The 14,442-nt window shown below is 40.5% G+C and overlaps 1 protein-coding gene across 1 annotated transcript in view; it reads left to right on the top strand.

Moving 5' to 3' along the window:
• gbe1b (glucan (1,4-alpha-), branching enzyme 1b) overlaps positions 1-14,442 on the top strand; it is a 94,523-nt gene that overhangs the window by 63,199 nt on the left and 16,882 nt on the right. The window contains exons 13-15 of the mRNA XM_083985238.1: positions 521-705; positions 4,834-4,964; positions 13,229-13,346. Coding sequence (XP_083841364.1) covers positions 521-705; positions 4,834-4,964; positions 13,229-13,346 — 434 coding nt within the window. The remainder of the gene's footprint in view (positions 1-520; positions 706-4,833; positions 4,965-13,228; positions 13,347-14,442) is intronic.

Below are 14,442 nucleotides of genomic sequence, written 5' to 3'. Positions count from 1 at the left end.
CTTGCATTGCCTCTTTTTTTGTCACTCTTACACACTCCTTCGCAGTTTCTCCTATAGTTTCCAGCATTGACTTGAGGTTTTCTCTCTTTTATGGGAAAAAAATAATATCCTCTTTTTGTTGGTATGTATTTGTTGAAAAAGCCAAACTCGGATAAAAGTTATTGGATTTATTTGCAGTGTTTTTACTTGTGTTCGTTTCTCCTTTTTAAAGTTTTACTCATGAAACGACGGGTTCCTCTGTGACAGGAGGGTTTGCACACTGTAGGTGAAAATGTTGCAAGAGCTTTGTGATTGTGTTTTAATATGGAAAGTACTAAACTCGGCTAGGGTTATAAAGAGGCTGCAGACTGTCACTATCTCCGGTCTCTTTGATCTCCCCCATTTCTTGTCGTATTAAAAATTGCACGATACCCGAAAATAACCCGATATAGCGCAGCACGGGAGACTATGCTAATTCACAGACACTGTGTGCCTCTCCCTTTATAATGTACATTCTTTAATAACGCTGTCTGTGTTGCAGGGAATGAGTTTGGCCATCCTGAGTGGCTGGATTTCCCCAGAGTGGGGAACAATCAGAGTTACCACTACGCCCGCCGGCAGTTAAACCTGGTGGATATGGAACACCTCCGCTACCAACAGCTCTACGCTTTTGACCGGGACATGAACCGTACCGAGGACAAGTACGGCTGGCTGGCTGCCCCACCTGTAAGGACATAACATACTTACTTTACAGTAGGCTCTGTGCAGACAGTCTTAGTGAAAAAATCATTTGAAAGATAGGTCACATAGTATTTAATTATTTCCAGCTGATTGTTCATAGGCGATTTCACTCACATGCAATTTTTTTTTATTTAGGAGTAAATGTATTCAGAAGCTGCCATCGTTACAGTGACTGTTTCACAGTGTAGGTATTTTAATGCTGAACCCAGGCAGCAGATAAATGCACCATAAAGAGAGTTCATTTTGGAAATGCCTTGTTTCTGTAGCTGCTGTCAAGGTGAACATTAATAGATTTCACTCTCCTCCTGTAGCTTCTCTCGTTGCCTGCTATTGGGAGAAAGAAAATGTGTTTTTTTTTAGGAGTTAGTACCAAAGTAATAGGATAATGCAAATGGAGAGTGTGGCTAAATTGACAGGGATTAGGAATAAGTCGGTGTAATTGATTCAAGAATATCCTCCCTCACATCCCCAGGAATCAGTCCTCTGATTAGAACAACTTCACCTTGCTGCCTCGCGCTCTCACCTGCGTGCTGCTCCTCAGCAAACGGCAGACAAATGCGGCAGAGGAGGAAATGTATCAGAGCATAATTAGAGACATGTCTGGTTCACAGGGATAATTTCTGCATATTGGTCTATCAATCAGACGTATGCTCTGACTTACTGGAGCCTCTTACACCTTTTACAACTGGATCAAACAGAGCTTTGAAGGTAAAGCAAAGGAGAGGCAGAGCCTGGCTGCTGTCTCTGTTCTCTTTTGGGGGGATTGGAGGCAATGCTGATCCCAAAGGATGCTATTGGCAGGGAAGATGCATACATTTGGCACCGGTGCTGACCCACTACACACAGTGGGTGCTGTTTTTCTTGGCTGTTCAAATGGCTTTTTATGTGGAACCATACAGTAGTTGACAGGTCTGCAATGTATACTAAAGATATAATTTAATCGTCTTCTGTTTTTGATTTACAACCTTGAATCAGCAGTTAAATTATACTGTACGATGCTATAATGGCAATCTAAAGGTTGTCATTTACGCAAAGTTAAATTATGTGTAAAGCTCTGGGCAGCTGTAATGTGCAGACAGCAGGAGGACCATTCATCACCACGCAGGGTTATGTCTGAATAATTGGGCTTTAGTTCAAATACCCCCAATGACAATAGTTTACCCAGCTGAAGTGTTCTTGAACACAACATCAAATTAGGGCAGAAGCTACAGTACCTCTTAATAAGGCTACAGATGATGCGTGTGTAATTAGATCTCATGTTTTCTTTTGCTGTGATCATAGAATAACAGATTTCATTTTTTATCACAAACCATGAAGGAGTCTGTCTGTCCTAATATTAAGCTGCCAAATATTTATTCTGTGATCATCACAAAGGTTTAGACTGATTGTTGTCAGTGTTTAAAAATGTGCTTATGTTGAGATCACTAAAAGTAGTTTTCATGTGATTGTACTAAAAGGGATTTATTTTTCTTTGATTCTTCAAATGTAATAATGTAAACCTTAAGTAAGTGAAGCAACATGTAATACAAGTCAGTTCCATAGGCTTCTATAGTTTTCCGTGTGCCTGCGTTCTACATCCTCGGAAGCAGCTGCCACAAAAAAAAAAAAAAGAAAAGAAAAAATTATTCAGGGATTGATACAACATCACAAGAAGACTTTGTAGAACATTACTCACAGATAACGCCAATAACTGCTCAGAGATTCAGCCGTAATAACCAGATGAGTCTGAATCCTCTGTACAGCTTATCAATGACATTGCCAAGGTAATCGCGCTGAGTGGGAATATTCCATAGCTCAGTTCAATATTTCACTGTGGTGGGAAGATCCAAGGGCATTCTGTAGTTAAAATGAGAAGCAGGAGACGATCTGTCGGCTGCTCCCTCCGTTGTCCCAGGTATAAGTGAACTGAGCAGACTTTGCTTAAAAGTGTGATTTGTGCCCACCTCCTTTGAAGATGTACAGCTGTGAGCTTCAAAAGACCAAACTCTGGACATGAACTGAGGCTCCTCTTCGTACAGAGATAGCATCACCGCAGGTCTTCCACTGTGATGAAATGGAAATAAATCAGTACACAGTAGCAAGCAGACTGCATTCAATGTAGTCTAGATTCTACTTTGCCCAGGTGCTATTATTGTTTTTGTTTTTTACGTTATTGCCCCATATCTTACACTTTTACAGGGCTTTATCTGAGGTGTTGATCAATAAGAGATAGATTTATGGTTTTATGAATGAAGGTTGTGTGTTAGGTCCAGGTGGGACTGCTGGGACAGCTCCTTTTGACTTTACTTTCCCAACAATAATATAGAGCCTTCAGCCTTGACATTTTCTTCCACTCAAAAAACACATGCAAATCTCACTTTATACATGATCAGTCTATTTTAGTGAAAGCAGTCAGTGAATTCTAACATTTAGTAAAGAAAGTAACATTTATTTGTATAGCACTTCTCACAGACAAAACTCACAATGTGCTTTACAGGATTAAAATACAGAACAATGAATACATACATACAATGACACAAAAATAAAACAGCAGCAACTGTCAAATTCAGTGGGAGAGCATTTCACAGACTAGCTACAGCAGACTTGAAAGCTCAGTCGCCTCTAGTTCTGAGCCTGGTGCGAGGATCTGATCACCAGACCTGAGTTTCGTACGAGGAGCATCTACTGTACATGTAGCAGTTCAGACAGGTACTCAGGTGTCTGACCTTGAAGGGCTCTATAAGTCAAAACAAGAATTTTAAACTGGATCCAGTTAAAAGGAAGCCAGTGATGTGACAGGTTTTGGTTGATTTGGTTAACAGCCTGGCAGCGGCATTCTGCACCAGTTGAAGACGATCTACTTTTACTAAGACACAGAAAAAGAGAATAACAATAGTCGTGATAGGCGTGATGACACAAAGGCGTAGATGATCGTTTCCAGTTCGGCTTATGACACAACAGATCTGAGTTTTGCGATTAAGATTTTAGAACATAGAGGCATCACCCTCTGTGACCTCAGCCCTTTGTGCATTAGGCTATGATTTGGTCACACACAGTGTTGTCTAAGAAAATCTTATCTAAGGGGAAAAGTCAAGGAATTATTTTTGACCTCTAATCCAGTAGTGGTTCACATCTTCAAAATGTATTTTTGATGCTTCCTATCTCCCAGGAAACATAAAATGTTGAAGGTTGAAGTTCAAGGAAAATATTGAATTAGAACAGTGGTTTCACCAAACTATTTTCATTCAGAGTGTTTAGGTCACAAATGGGTGGGTACTGTGGGGATTTAGCCCATCTGGCTAAGTTTCACCCAGAGCTGTTGCTTCGGTTCACCCTGGTGCTGCAGGCGGTGACAGAAACAGAAACTTGACAGACTCTTAGACCTAGAGTCAAACTGGAAGGCGGTGCACATCAGGCGAGCGTGTTTGTCTTGGTGCACACTGGAAAGTTATTACATAATTATTTGGCTTTTTCCAACAAGCATCAACAGATTCTAAATATAATCAGATTTTATGATTACCGCCAGGTCTGTTGATTGCATTTACATTTATTTATTTATTTTCAAGAAAACAAGCACATTTACTGTATGTGTTTATTGGGTTTAATGCTAAAACACTCGCTGCCACCCAAAGGAGTGTCACATCGCTCCAAATTTGTAGACTTCTCGCATAAAAAAAAAGGACTTGGTAAAAGACTCTGGACTGTCAGTTCATTCCTTAACCTCCGTCCTCTCTGCCGGTCCTGTTGCAGGGGTGCTTATCTTCTCATTCAGCCGTGAATATGCTGCCCTGAAATTGGCTTGGGGAACAAGGCACTAAAAATAGGGGGTTGGGTGACATTGATAATCTCTGCTAATGACACCTTAACAGTAGCTCGCTCCACAGGAGAGTGGCGGCTTTATCATGTGCAGCTGTCTAAAGCTGACAGTGTGCACCTTGCACTACCCTGGGCCGCTGCTTTCTGCTGATGAGTGCCACCTGAAATTTGATGTTACTCAGTCTATTTTGGAAATGTGAAGTCCACTGATATAATGTGCCCCATTATAACGCTCTAAATCCAAGATGAGAAAGGTAATGACTATTCATGAAGAACTATTTTATTAGCTTTTCTTTTCTCTCCCTTTTCCCCCTCCAGGCCTTTATCACTGCCCAGCATGAAGAGGACAAGGTCATTGTGTTTGACAGGGCACATGTGCTCTTTATCTTCAACTTCCACCCCAGTAAGAGCTTCCAGAGCTACAGAGTGGCTGTAGAAGTTCCAGGAAAGTATCCTTTCAGCCTTCAGCTGTCATTCTGCTGCTTGTTTCCTCTACATCTTCAGACATTAGCTTTCCTCTGTCACGCCACACTGCACACTCGCACTGCCTCTCAGAGTAATGATGTCTTTGTTTGTTACTTAATCTTTATGAGCTTGATAAAATCACTAACTGAGGATATTTTAACCAAGACGGTAAACGTCAGAAAGGGTGGAAGGGAGTCAGGATGGGAGCTGCATGATTCATGTGCACACTGACTGCTGACTGACTTTTAAAGCTCACAGAGAGTAGGGGGGGAAAAAAGCATGATTGAGATACAGCAGGTCAACAACTATTTAGTGAATAGCTAATATTAATTCTCGGTAAACGAACTTTTCATCTGCATGTCCAAATTTCTATTTTTTCCAACACTTCACCACAGGATTCTCTAAAACAAGTGACCACATGTCCCATCACTTCAGTTGCACTAGTAATGGAAAATGCATCACAAAGCTGTTTGTGTGGCTGCATGGATTTAAAAGGGTAAGCCTAGCGATATTCAGTATGTTTATTATTTTCAACAAGCCCTAAGGAAAGCTCAAAACCATCAGTGCATTAGTTTATTGCTCAGTAGTCAGTACTCATGTTCCCATGCATTCCTGGCTCCCCCTGTCTGCATTATCAAGTAAAGATACTGAACCTCCAATTGCCCTGCATCAGCAGTGTGAGTGTGTCTGGTATGAATGGCTTAATGTGGTTTTCATTTTCAAAGACTTTGAGTGGTCGATAAGACTAGAAGAGTTTATAAGTGTAGACTTAAAGACATAAATCTTGATACACACACATCAAACATCTAAAACACACCTCTAACACACATCAAATACAGTCAGATATTCTCGATTGAATAAAAAGGTGTAATAATTCCTTAAATCACCTGGGCGCTGTAGATATTATCAGTGCTCACTCAAACAGGACCACATATTGCTTGGAGATGTTTGATGGGGACTGTTTAACACTGTGTTATCTAGAGTGTTAATGAGTAACAGGACCGTAGTAACATGGTGTATTGGGAATGACTCAAAATAAACTAGAATGTGTGTTCACGATAATGAAGGAACATGTCACATGGTGGAACGGTGTGGTTCGCAGTTGTGATTTTAATAGCTTCTGGACAACAGTGGTGCTCTATGGCACAGAGGAGCAAGCTATATCAGGCTCTGACTACACAGACAGTACTTGATAGAGGCAGCAATATATTAAGGGTTTTTGGTTTTTCAAATAAAATACAGAATATCCTGTAAGGACAATACACCACTTTCTACAGGATTTGCCTTTATCCTTTTTTTTTGCCAGCATTTGTGTTCGTGAGCTTTCCAGAAAAGCCCCACTGTTATGACACAGCCAATGTGTGTTTGACTGAAGTAACAGTATATATTTTAGGACTGTCTTACATAATTCAGCGCAAGCAGGTCTTCCCTGTGTGCCATCAAGGAGAGTAAGTAACTGATTTCCAGTTCACAATGCTGTATTTTAAATGTGCTCTGTGACTCTCACTAGCAGCCACGTAGTTCAGCCATGTTCACTACAAAAATGTTGCTGGTTTCAGATTGAAGGTAGGACATGGATCAAAATGAATCAATCAATTGTTTGTCGGGACTTAAAATCGCCTGTGCGAAGAAACTGGCCTCCTCTGGCCTGAAAAGTGGACCAGGATCTAAACACCTCGCCAGACTTGTTTTACTTATTGTGAAATTGTAAATACCCACAATTTTACTGGTCGTGTTCTCTCCAAGGCTAATACTTTTGTGATATAATTCTGGCAGTCGCTGTTGAGAGGAATATGACTCAGTTGTTTATAGTAGTGTTGTTATGCTATTAGAGAGAAATAATAGCAGAGCCCAGTGATTCAGAAAGCGCTCTCTTTAGCAGCATTGGCTGTCTGTCTTCCCAGTGAGCAGCGCAGAGGAATTTAATGAGTCCCACAGTTGTGATTACAGCAGGCTTAATGATCAAGGATGTGAAGGGGGACAGAAATCTGACAGATTTGTATTTATTATAACGGACATCACTCTCTTCTGGGGCCCACTGTAGCTCACGCCAGCAGTTTCCCGGATGGATACGAAGCTGTGTTGCTTCTTCAGCTATGACTTAAATATTGTGATGGAGAGTTGAAACGCTGACAGAGTTTGTTAGTTCTCTCAGGACGCCAGCAGTTCAAACCACTACACATGAGCAACTCGGTCTCAAATTATGGTGATTCGATTGGCTGACAATGAGGCTGTTAAACAGCAGTTGTTCCTTTGATTTCTGCATTCCATTTAGATGAACACGTTGTTTTTCCTAATTATGATGAAATAATAAACTGTGTCAAAATGTAATGAAATATCCTAAATGATAAAATCATTACAATATCAGACTGACAATGTCATTACGGTATATGAAACAGCAATATATCATATTAAATAGCGAATCATTTCTCTCATTGGCTATGACATTATCTGGTAATTATAGTTCCATAAATGTTAAGGTTATAAATCACTGATGGATGGGTAGCATGATTATTACAGTGGATAAAACAAACAATGCACAAAAAACATGTTGAACCGTATGCTTGTGTGCAATCAGCTTCTAAAAGTACAAAGACAAAAACTGTAAAACAAGTTATTAAATGTGAATAGTTTGACAGAGCAATAATCAAGTTTATATGATGATTAAGAAGATAACAGGAGTATCTCCCGATGTCTTAATATTGTGTCTTAATTGTGAACTTGTTTGATGTGCAATTATTATGCGTTCTGCCTCGTGTTTCCAGCTCTGCCTTGATGGAGTAAATCTCGGGCACAGCACTAATAGCCTTGCTGCACAGCGTCTGTAACACCATTTTTGAGGGTTTATTTTCATTTAGATGGAACCACATCTTTTCCTCCTGGTGCTCCTTTTGATGTTTAAGGAGAGGCCTCAGACATTGGGTGGGTTGAGAGGAAATGCAAATAAATGTGAGGGCAAAGCTCTGGCTGTCATTATACAGAGAGGCAGTAAACACATAAAGGCAAATGTGCCGTGTGTGTGAGGAAGGTAAATGCGCCGTGTGTACGAGGAGATGCAGATCCTCCGATGGGAATGTGTGCAGAGGATCCAATTAGGGGGGAAGACAGATGAAAGTGCCACTCAGAGGCAGAGGAGGTAAACAAGACAAGCTCAAAGAGTCCAAAAGTGCTTTTTCATTACACTCAGCTGTCATATACTTAAACTTTCTTCTACCTGTGTTAGGGTCAGGGATGTCACAGAGGAGCCCCATACCACTGTGGTATCTGGAAATAATAGCTGTATGCTGCTGACCATGCTGTGTACCATTGAAAATTGATCCAATAAGGCAATATAGCAAGCAGTGTATTGTATCAGAGGGTCTCTCTCTGGCGAAAAAACCCATTAAGATACCTTTACTTGTCCTGTGTCACATGTCGGATGGCTACATGTAAGTCTCGATGGGTTTTCATGTGTTTTTTCTCATTGCCAAACTAAAAAAAGCACACATAACGGCATATTAAATCTCTATTCGTTGCTTAATTATACATAGGAATTCTGAGAAAAAGTAGCTGATGTGAGATGTGATGCTAGAAATAATCCCCAGCTGTTGTTGCACAGATGTGTTACGGCTTAATAACTGCCGTGCTTGTTATGTAAAATTGAAAGTCTGCTGCTGCCGTAACTCGGTAATAAATAAATAACTATATTGTCATCATCCCTCAGCACCAGTCCAGAGCTGGATGCTCAGTGACTGTTTGGCCTCTTCATATTTTTAGACAAGCATTTTATTGCTTCTCAATGTCCTCTTTTTTTTTTGTGTGTGTGTGTGTGTGTGTGTGTGTGTGTGTGTGTGTGTGTGTGTGTGTGTGTGTGTGTGTGTGTGTGTGTGTGTGTGTGTGTGTGTGTGTGTGTGTGTGTGTGTGTGTGTGTGTGTGTGTGTGTGTGTGTGTGCTCTCTCTCTCTCTGAGAAACAAGAGAGAAAGTGTAGTGAAGCACCTTGCCGAAAACGTTGGCCATTAAAATGCAGTCAACGTCAGCTTTTCGACAGGCACTCAAACCATCACTGTTTTTTTTTTTATTATTTTCTCTCTGACTCATGGTGGACACATTCTTCAGGCAGTGGGCTTTATCTGGCTGCTTGGAGTATTTGAAATCTGAGTTGAATCCCGTCATGAAAGCTGTACCTGTCTGCAGATTGGTCTTTGATTCACCCGGCGCCAATAGGCAGTTGAGATTGTGTCAGGTCATCATTCTTCAGTCCTTGAACGCCGTTCGGAATAATTCACCTACAGGAGCAGTGACACTAACTAACTAGAATTTAGAATAGGTGTGCATAGGTGACAGAAATGTACACTGATATAATCTGGAATGAATCGTATGAGGGAAAACATGCATCTACTTCCTGTAAGATACGTCAGGATGGATTGCAAAAACAAAGTTGCATTACTTCTCTCTGCGTGAGATCCCATTAGGTTGCGACTCTACCAGATATCATCCACAGACATCCTCATCAATCCACAGGCGTAGTCTGTGATTCCAGATTTTGTCATGTTCAAATGCTGCAGAGAAATAGATAAACTACTTTACTTTTTAAGGAAAAATCAGATTTATTATAGCTTTGCTCTTATTTTTGTAGCTTGTACCATCATTCCTCTCATTATGGTGACATTGCATTCGATAAATTAATTCTTTAGATCTGGAAATAGGCTGACATTACCAAAGGAGTCTGAGGAGGCAAGAAAAACAAGCAGTCACATAATCAGACAGGTGGTACACAAGCCAACAGTTTAGCCTAAGTATCTACAACTTTATTTGCAGATAAAAAATAATGACAAGAGTTCTTGCATATCTGTAAATATGCCAGCACAGTTCAGTTTCTCCCATTCCAATAACACACCACACTATTATGAACAGGTAAATCAAGCAGCTACTTGGTAGTTCTGCTGCTAAACACACCTAAAACTCTGGAACTCATTGACTTTTAGAAAAATAAACCACAATCACATATTTATTTACAGCAAACAAACCCCTTTATGTAAAATCTTCAGATTGAACATTGATAGAGACCATATTGTCAAAAACATTTTGCTTGGTAAATTCAAATCTACAGTTACAAATCAAAACTATGACAATAAAACCTGTCATTAGCCTTTTTACTTTTGACAGCAAGTTTTATAATACAACATAGTTGCGCCCAACAAAATTTAAAGGATGTTCATCATTTTGCATAACAGTATGACAAAAGCCTGCTGGGATCTTCCTGGATTTGTTACAACCATACAAAGCGACAGGGAATACAACAACAACTGAGCTTAAGCCTGGTACAGCAGGTGTCATGCTCTTCATACGAAGAGATGGGCATCCCTTTGTTTTGAAATGAATAGTCTTTAAGGGCCCCCATTTACATCAGTTTATGTGTGTCGGCTGCCGCCACCTCTCATTCCTCTTTGGCGTAAATGTTTCCTATGCTCTGATGTAACTTGAACCAACTGAGCAGAAAGCAGGGAAAAGTCGACTCTGAAAAGAGAAGATGTGGTATTTAGAATGCTGTACAAGGCCATATACCACATTCTTCAGATGTGCACGCACATCTTAACTCTTGTTCACCCATGCCAGGGTGCTATTACTTTCATAAAGCCAGACGGAAAAGAGAAGGGGGAAAAAATCAAGCTGGTGGAGAAACTACATGGTGGCTCAGTCTGCAATCACAGTCATGGCCAGATTCTTTTCAGGTCATCAATGCTTCTAATCATCAAGCTGCCTTCTTTTCCTATTGCACATTGGATGAAATTGATTGTGTTCTTCAAGCTTCCCTTTTATTCACAAAGGCAGTATTGCTAACAATACAGCTGAATTGCAAGCTGTGGTTGCAGCCGTCTGTGGCCACTAACAAAAACTTACTGTAATCACTCAAAGCTCCCAACTACCAATTTGTGCTGGTTGTCGCTTCATTGCAGGCAAACTTTGCTGTGAATTACTCTAACTATGCCTCATTTCCAGTGCACTCTGCCCGGCAGACATGCACACCTACAGTTCACATACGCATGCAAGACCGGAAGCGGTGTGAAGGAGCACTGTGGTAGCTCCCAACACTCTCAATCCACTCTGGGAAATAGTCAGACTTCACAAACATATTCCAATGCACCATTATAGTTGATGTAAATGTTTTTTTATTGTTTGTATTAGGAGATTTAACCTTTGAAATCACATATATACTCAATTTCCCAAAACATTACAACCTTTGAGAGAATATTTGCATATTCTTCTGGTAGTTATTGTACAACCTCTGCAGAAAAATGAGTTTGTTATGTTAATAAACTAGCGTAGCGGCGAGTAGAGCAGAGGAGGTGTGAAGGAGGGTATCTCTCTCTCTCTCTCTCTCTCTCTCTCTCTCTCTCTCTCTCTCTCTCTCTCTCTCTCTCTCTCTCTCTCTCTCTCTCTCTCTCTCTCTCCTCAGCTGAAACAATGCACAGAGCAGCACTTCTTTTTAATCATCACTATCAAAGCAGACAAGCAGGCAGCAAAAGCGGAATTTTCCCGGCTCTGGGGCAGAACGAGGGAGTGTTTGAGGATCACACTCACACTCCAGAAGATCGCCTATGGGGAGATGAGGTGATTATTCAGCCAGCCAATTAGGGGGCTGTTTGCATGTCTGCACCTCTCTCCTGGTGTTTGTTACAGTACCACTCCTCACAGCTTCCCACTGTCCCTGAGAGACAGGAGTTAATAATGCACTGCACAGATGTTTATGGGTGTTTACATTATACATGGACATCAGAGTACATATGTTTAAGCATTTCTGACTGACATGAGCAAGGCTAAACTTTGCCTGGAGGGAACTTTCAGATAAAAAACAAATATATATTTATGTACATACTTCGTCAAAGTGCACTTTCTCTAATTCTAAATCCGCCTTTTAAAATGTCTTAAATATTTCCTCTGACATCAATAACAGCCTTGTAACTGATTCCGACATCCATCCTTTTTTTGTTTTATTTTCTGTCAAGCAACAAGATGGATACTAATGTCGAGCAGTTTCTCCCCTGAAAAACTGTTGCTTCAGAGCTCTTTCTCAATAATTTAGATATCACAGTAGACAGTGTTCTGTATTTCCCTCAGCTGAAGGGCATTTATTCATCTTGTAATCAATTTGATCTTGCACTTTTGAAGAAAAAAATAGTGGAATATATGTTGAAGCCCGTCAAGGAGCATGTGGCATAATTTTACATATATATTTAATTCAGTGACTTTCCATGACAGCATCTACTTAAAGAAGACACATATTTAATCAAACTGTGGGAACCTTATGGAAGCAACCATATTTAGAAGCAGAGTGGAGAGAGAAAGGAAGAAGAAAAAGTAATGGCAAGGGGCCTTTCCCTCACTCCTCATCCTCCCCCACCCATGCACACAAATACAATATGTGCATCTTTTCTCTTCATGATCAAAGGCGGTTCTGTTTTTTTTTTTTTTTCAACTATGTAACTGTCTCAGCGCAGAGATGAATCGTCCCACACCCCTCCCCGGCGTGCCTTATTGTTTTACAGCTTTGAATCACAGTGGATTCATCAGGATGTTTTTGACAATGATCAACTGAGAAAGTCTCTTAAATGTCAAAGTAAAAAGTCCGGATGTGTATTAATAATAATACAGAATATCCCACATGCCGCCTAAAAGGAGTGTTTGAAATTTCAGTGTTCAGATGTACAAGTGTAAAGGGTGTTTGTTAGGTCAGTGACAGGTTTAAACAAATTGAATGACCTGAATACTGACTTGTGTGGGATGAAAACCCTGGAAGTCATTTATGTGCTGTTTTGTACTTAATTACTTAATTTGTAGTGATTTGCTCTCACTTTGACATTGATGTGTCCTAGAGGAATAGCAGATACTTCGTTTGTGTGTATCTGGTGTCACTCATTTGGATCATTTTTTTGATCATATTCATTATTTATGCAGTGAATTAGATAAATTAGACAGGCAGGCTGGATGGTTGAGCCATGGCTGAATCGCTTTTGTGTTTATGTTAATTTCAGACAGCGTTGTCTTTGTCTGTTAGAGCTCTGCAATGTTGCTTTGCAGCACTGTGAAGGAGCAGATGAATGCTGATGGATGTGAGGATTTCAATGAGTATAAACCAGCTGAGCACTGCTACACCAAGTCTGCACACCAAAAGCACCAGAGATAAAACCATCTCTTGTGCTTCTTATGTCTTAGATCTAATAATCGAGTTTCCCACTGCCATTGCGCCTTAACTTCCATCTTCCTCAGATACAAAATCAAGCTGGATTCAGATGAGCGTCTGTACGGAGGCCATGGACGTCTGGACCACAACACGGAGTTCTTCAGTGAGGCGCAGCCCTACAACGGTCGCCAAAACTCCATGCAGGTAAATATTCCCAACCTCACACTGACCTATCAAAGGTCATCTTCTGTTGAACGTCAGAGAGTCCTAAATATGAAGTATATAATTATAATTCCAGGACCATTGCAGTCGAATCCAATCACTTTTCTAATAACCCACCCTGTATCACTAGCCCACTCTGCATAGTAATTCAAACAGGGTTTGGAGAATGTTGTACAGTCACATTGAAAAAGTGACTAAATTAAGTGTACTCGGAAATGTCAGTATGCATATTTAATGATTTCTGAGAGGGCCGTTGATGGGCGCTATTGTCCCACAACGCAGTACACGTAAGCAGTGGAGGAGCTGCTTAGAACTGAAAAACATCAAAAAGAATAGTGGGCGGTGATGAGACAGCTCCAGAAATACCATCAGAAAATGAAAAATGAAGGATTAAAACTTTGGACAAATGTTTTCCCTCTCTTTGTTGTTTCTAAATTTATTTTGCCAGTAACATTACAAATTAAAGGTTCAGTGTGTAAGAATTTGGAGGGTTTATTGGCAAAATCTGAATATACTACACATGAATATATTTGTATAAGTGTATAATCACTATAGAATAAAATTTGTTTGGTTTTCGTGGCCTTATAATTCTTATAGCAAGGGTGTTACTTTAGAGAGTGTTGCCATCTTGCGCCGCCATGTTTGTACGGCAGCCCAAATGGATTAATCCAGCCAGCCAGAGAGAGCGCGTGGATAAATAAACCGAAGAAGAAGGCGGAAGGGAAGAAGAAGAAGGAGTAGAAAACAGCAGACATATAAAATAGTTTAGATCTTCATGTCACTGCTCCATGCTCCTGAAATACTCCCAGTCGTCCCAGTCGTGGTAAACAAGTTTTTCTTTGTCCTCGGGGGCCACCGTCACTTTGCCAACGGGAGGGGTGAGTGCGAGTGAGTGGGTGGGTGAGCGCTGCAAACTAGAATCTAAACGTTGGATATCACAGTTTTACCCCCATATTACACACTGGACCTTTAACATGTTTAGCATCATATTTTTAGGAGAAAATGTTGCTGTTATCTCAACTACTGGCAAAACTCTCTGAAACACCATAAACCTATTCTTTATTATGGTGGTTTTGGG

This window comes from Trachurus trachurus, assembly GCF_905171665.1.
Source record: "Trachurus trachurus genome assembly, chromosome: 13".
Lineage (NCBI taxonomy): Eukaryota > Metazoa > Chordata > Actinopteri > Carangiformes > Carangidae > Trachurus > Trachurus trachurus.
Note: the sequence above shows the minus strand (reverse complement) of the source record. Positions and strands in the feature narration are given on the sequence as shown.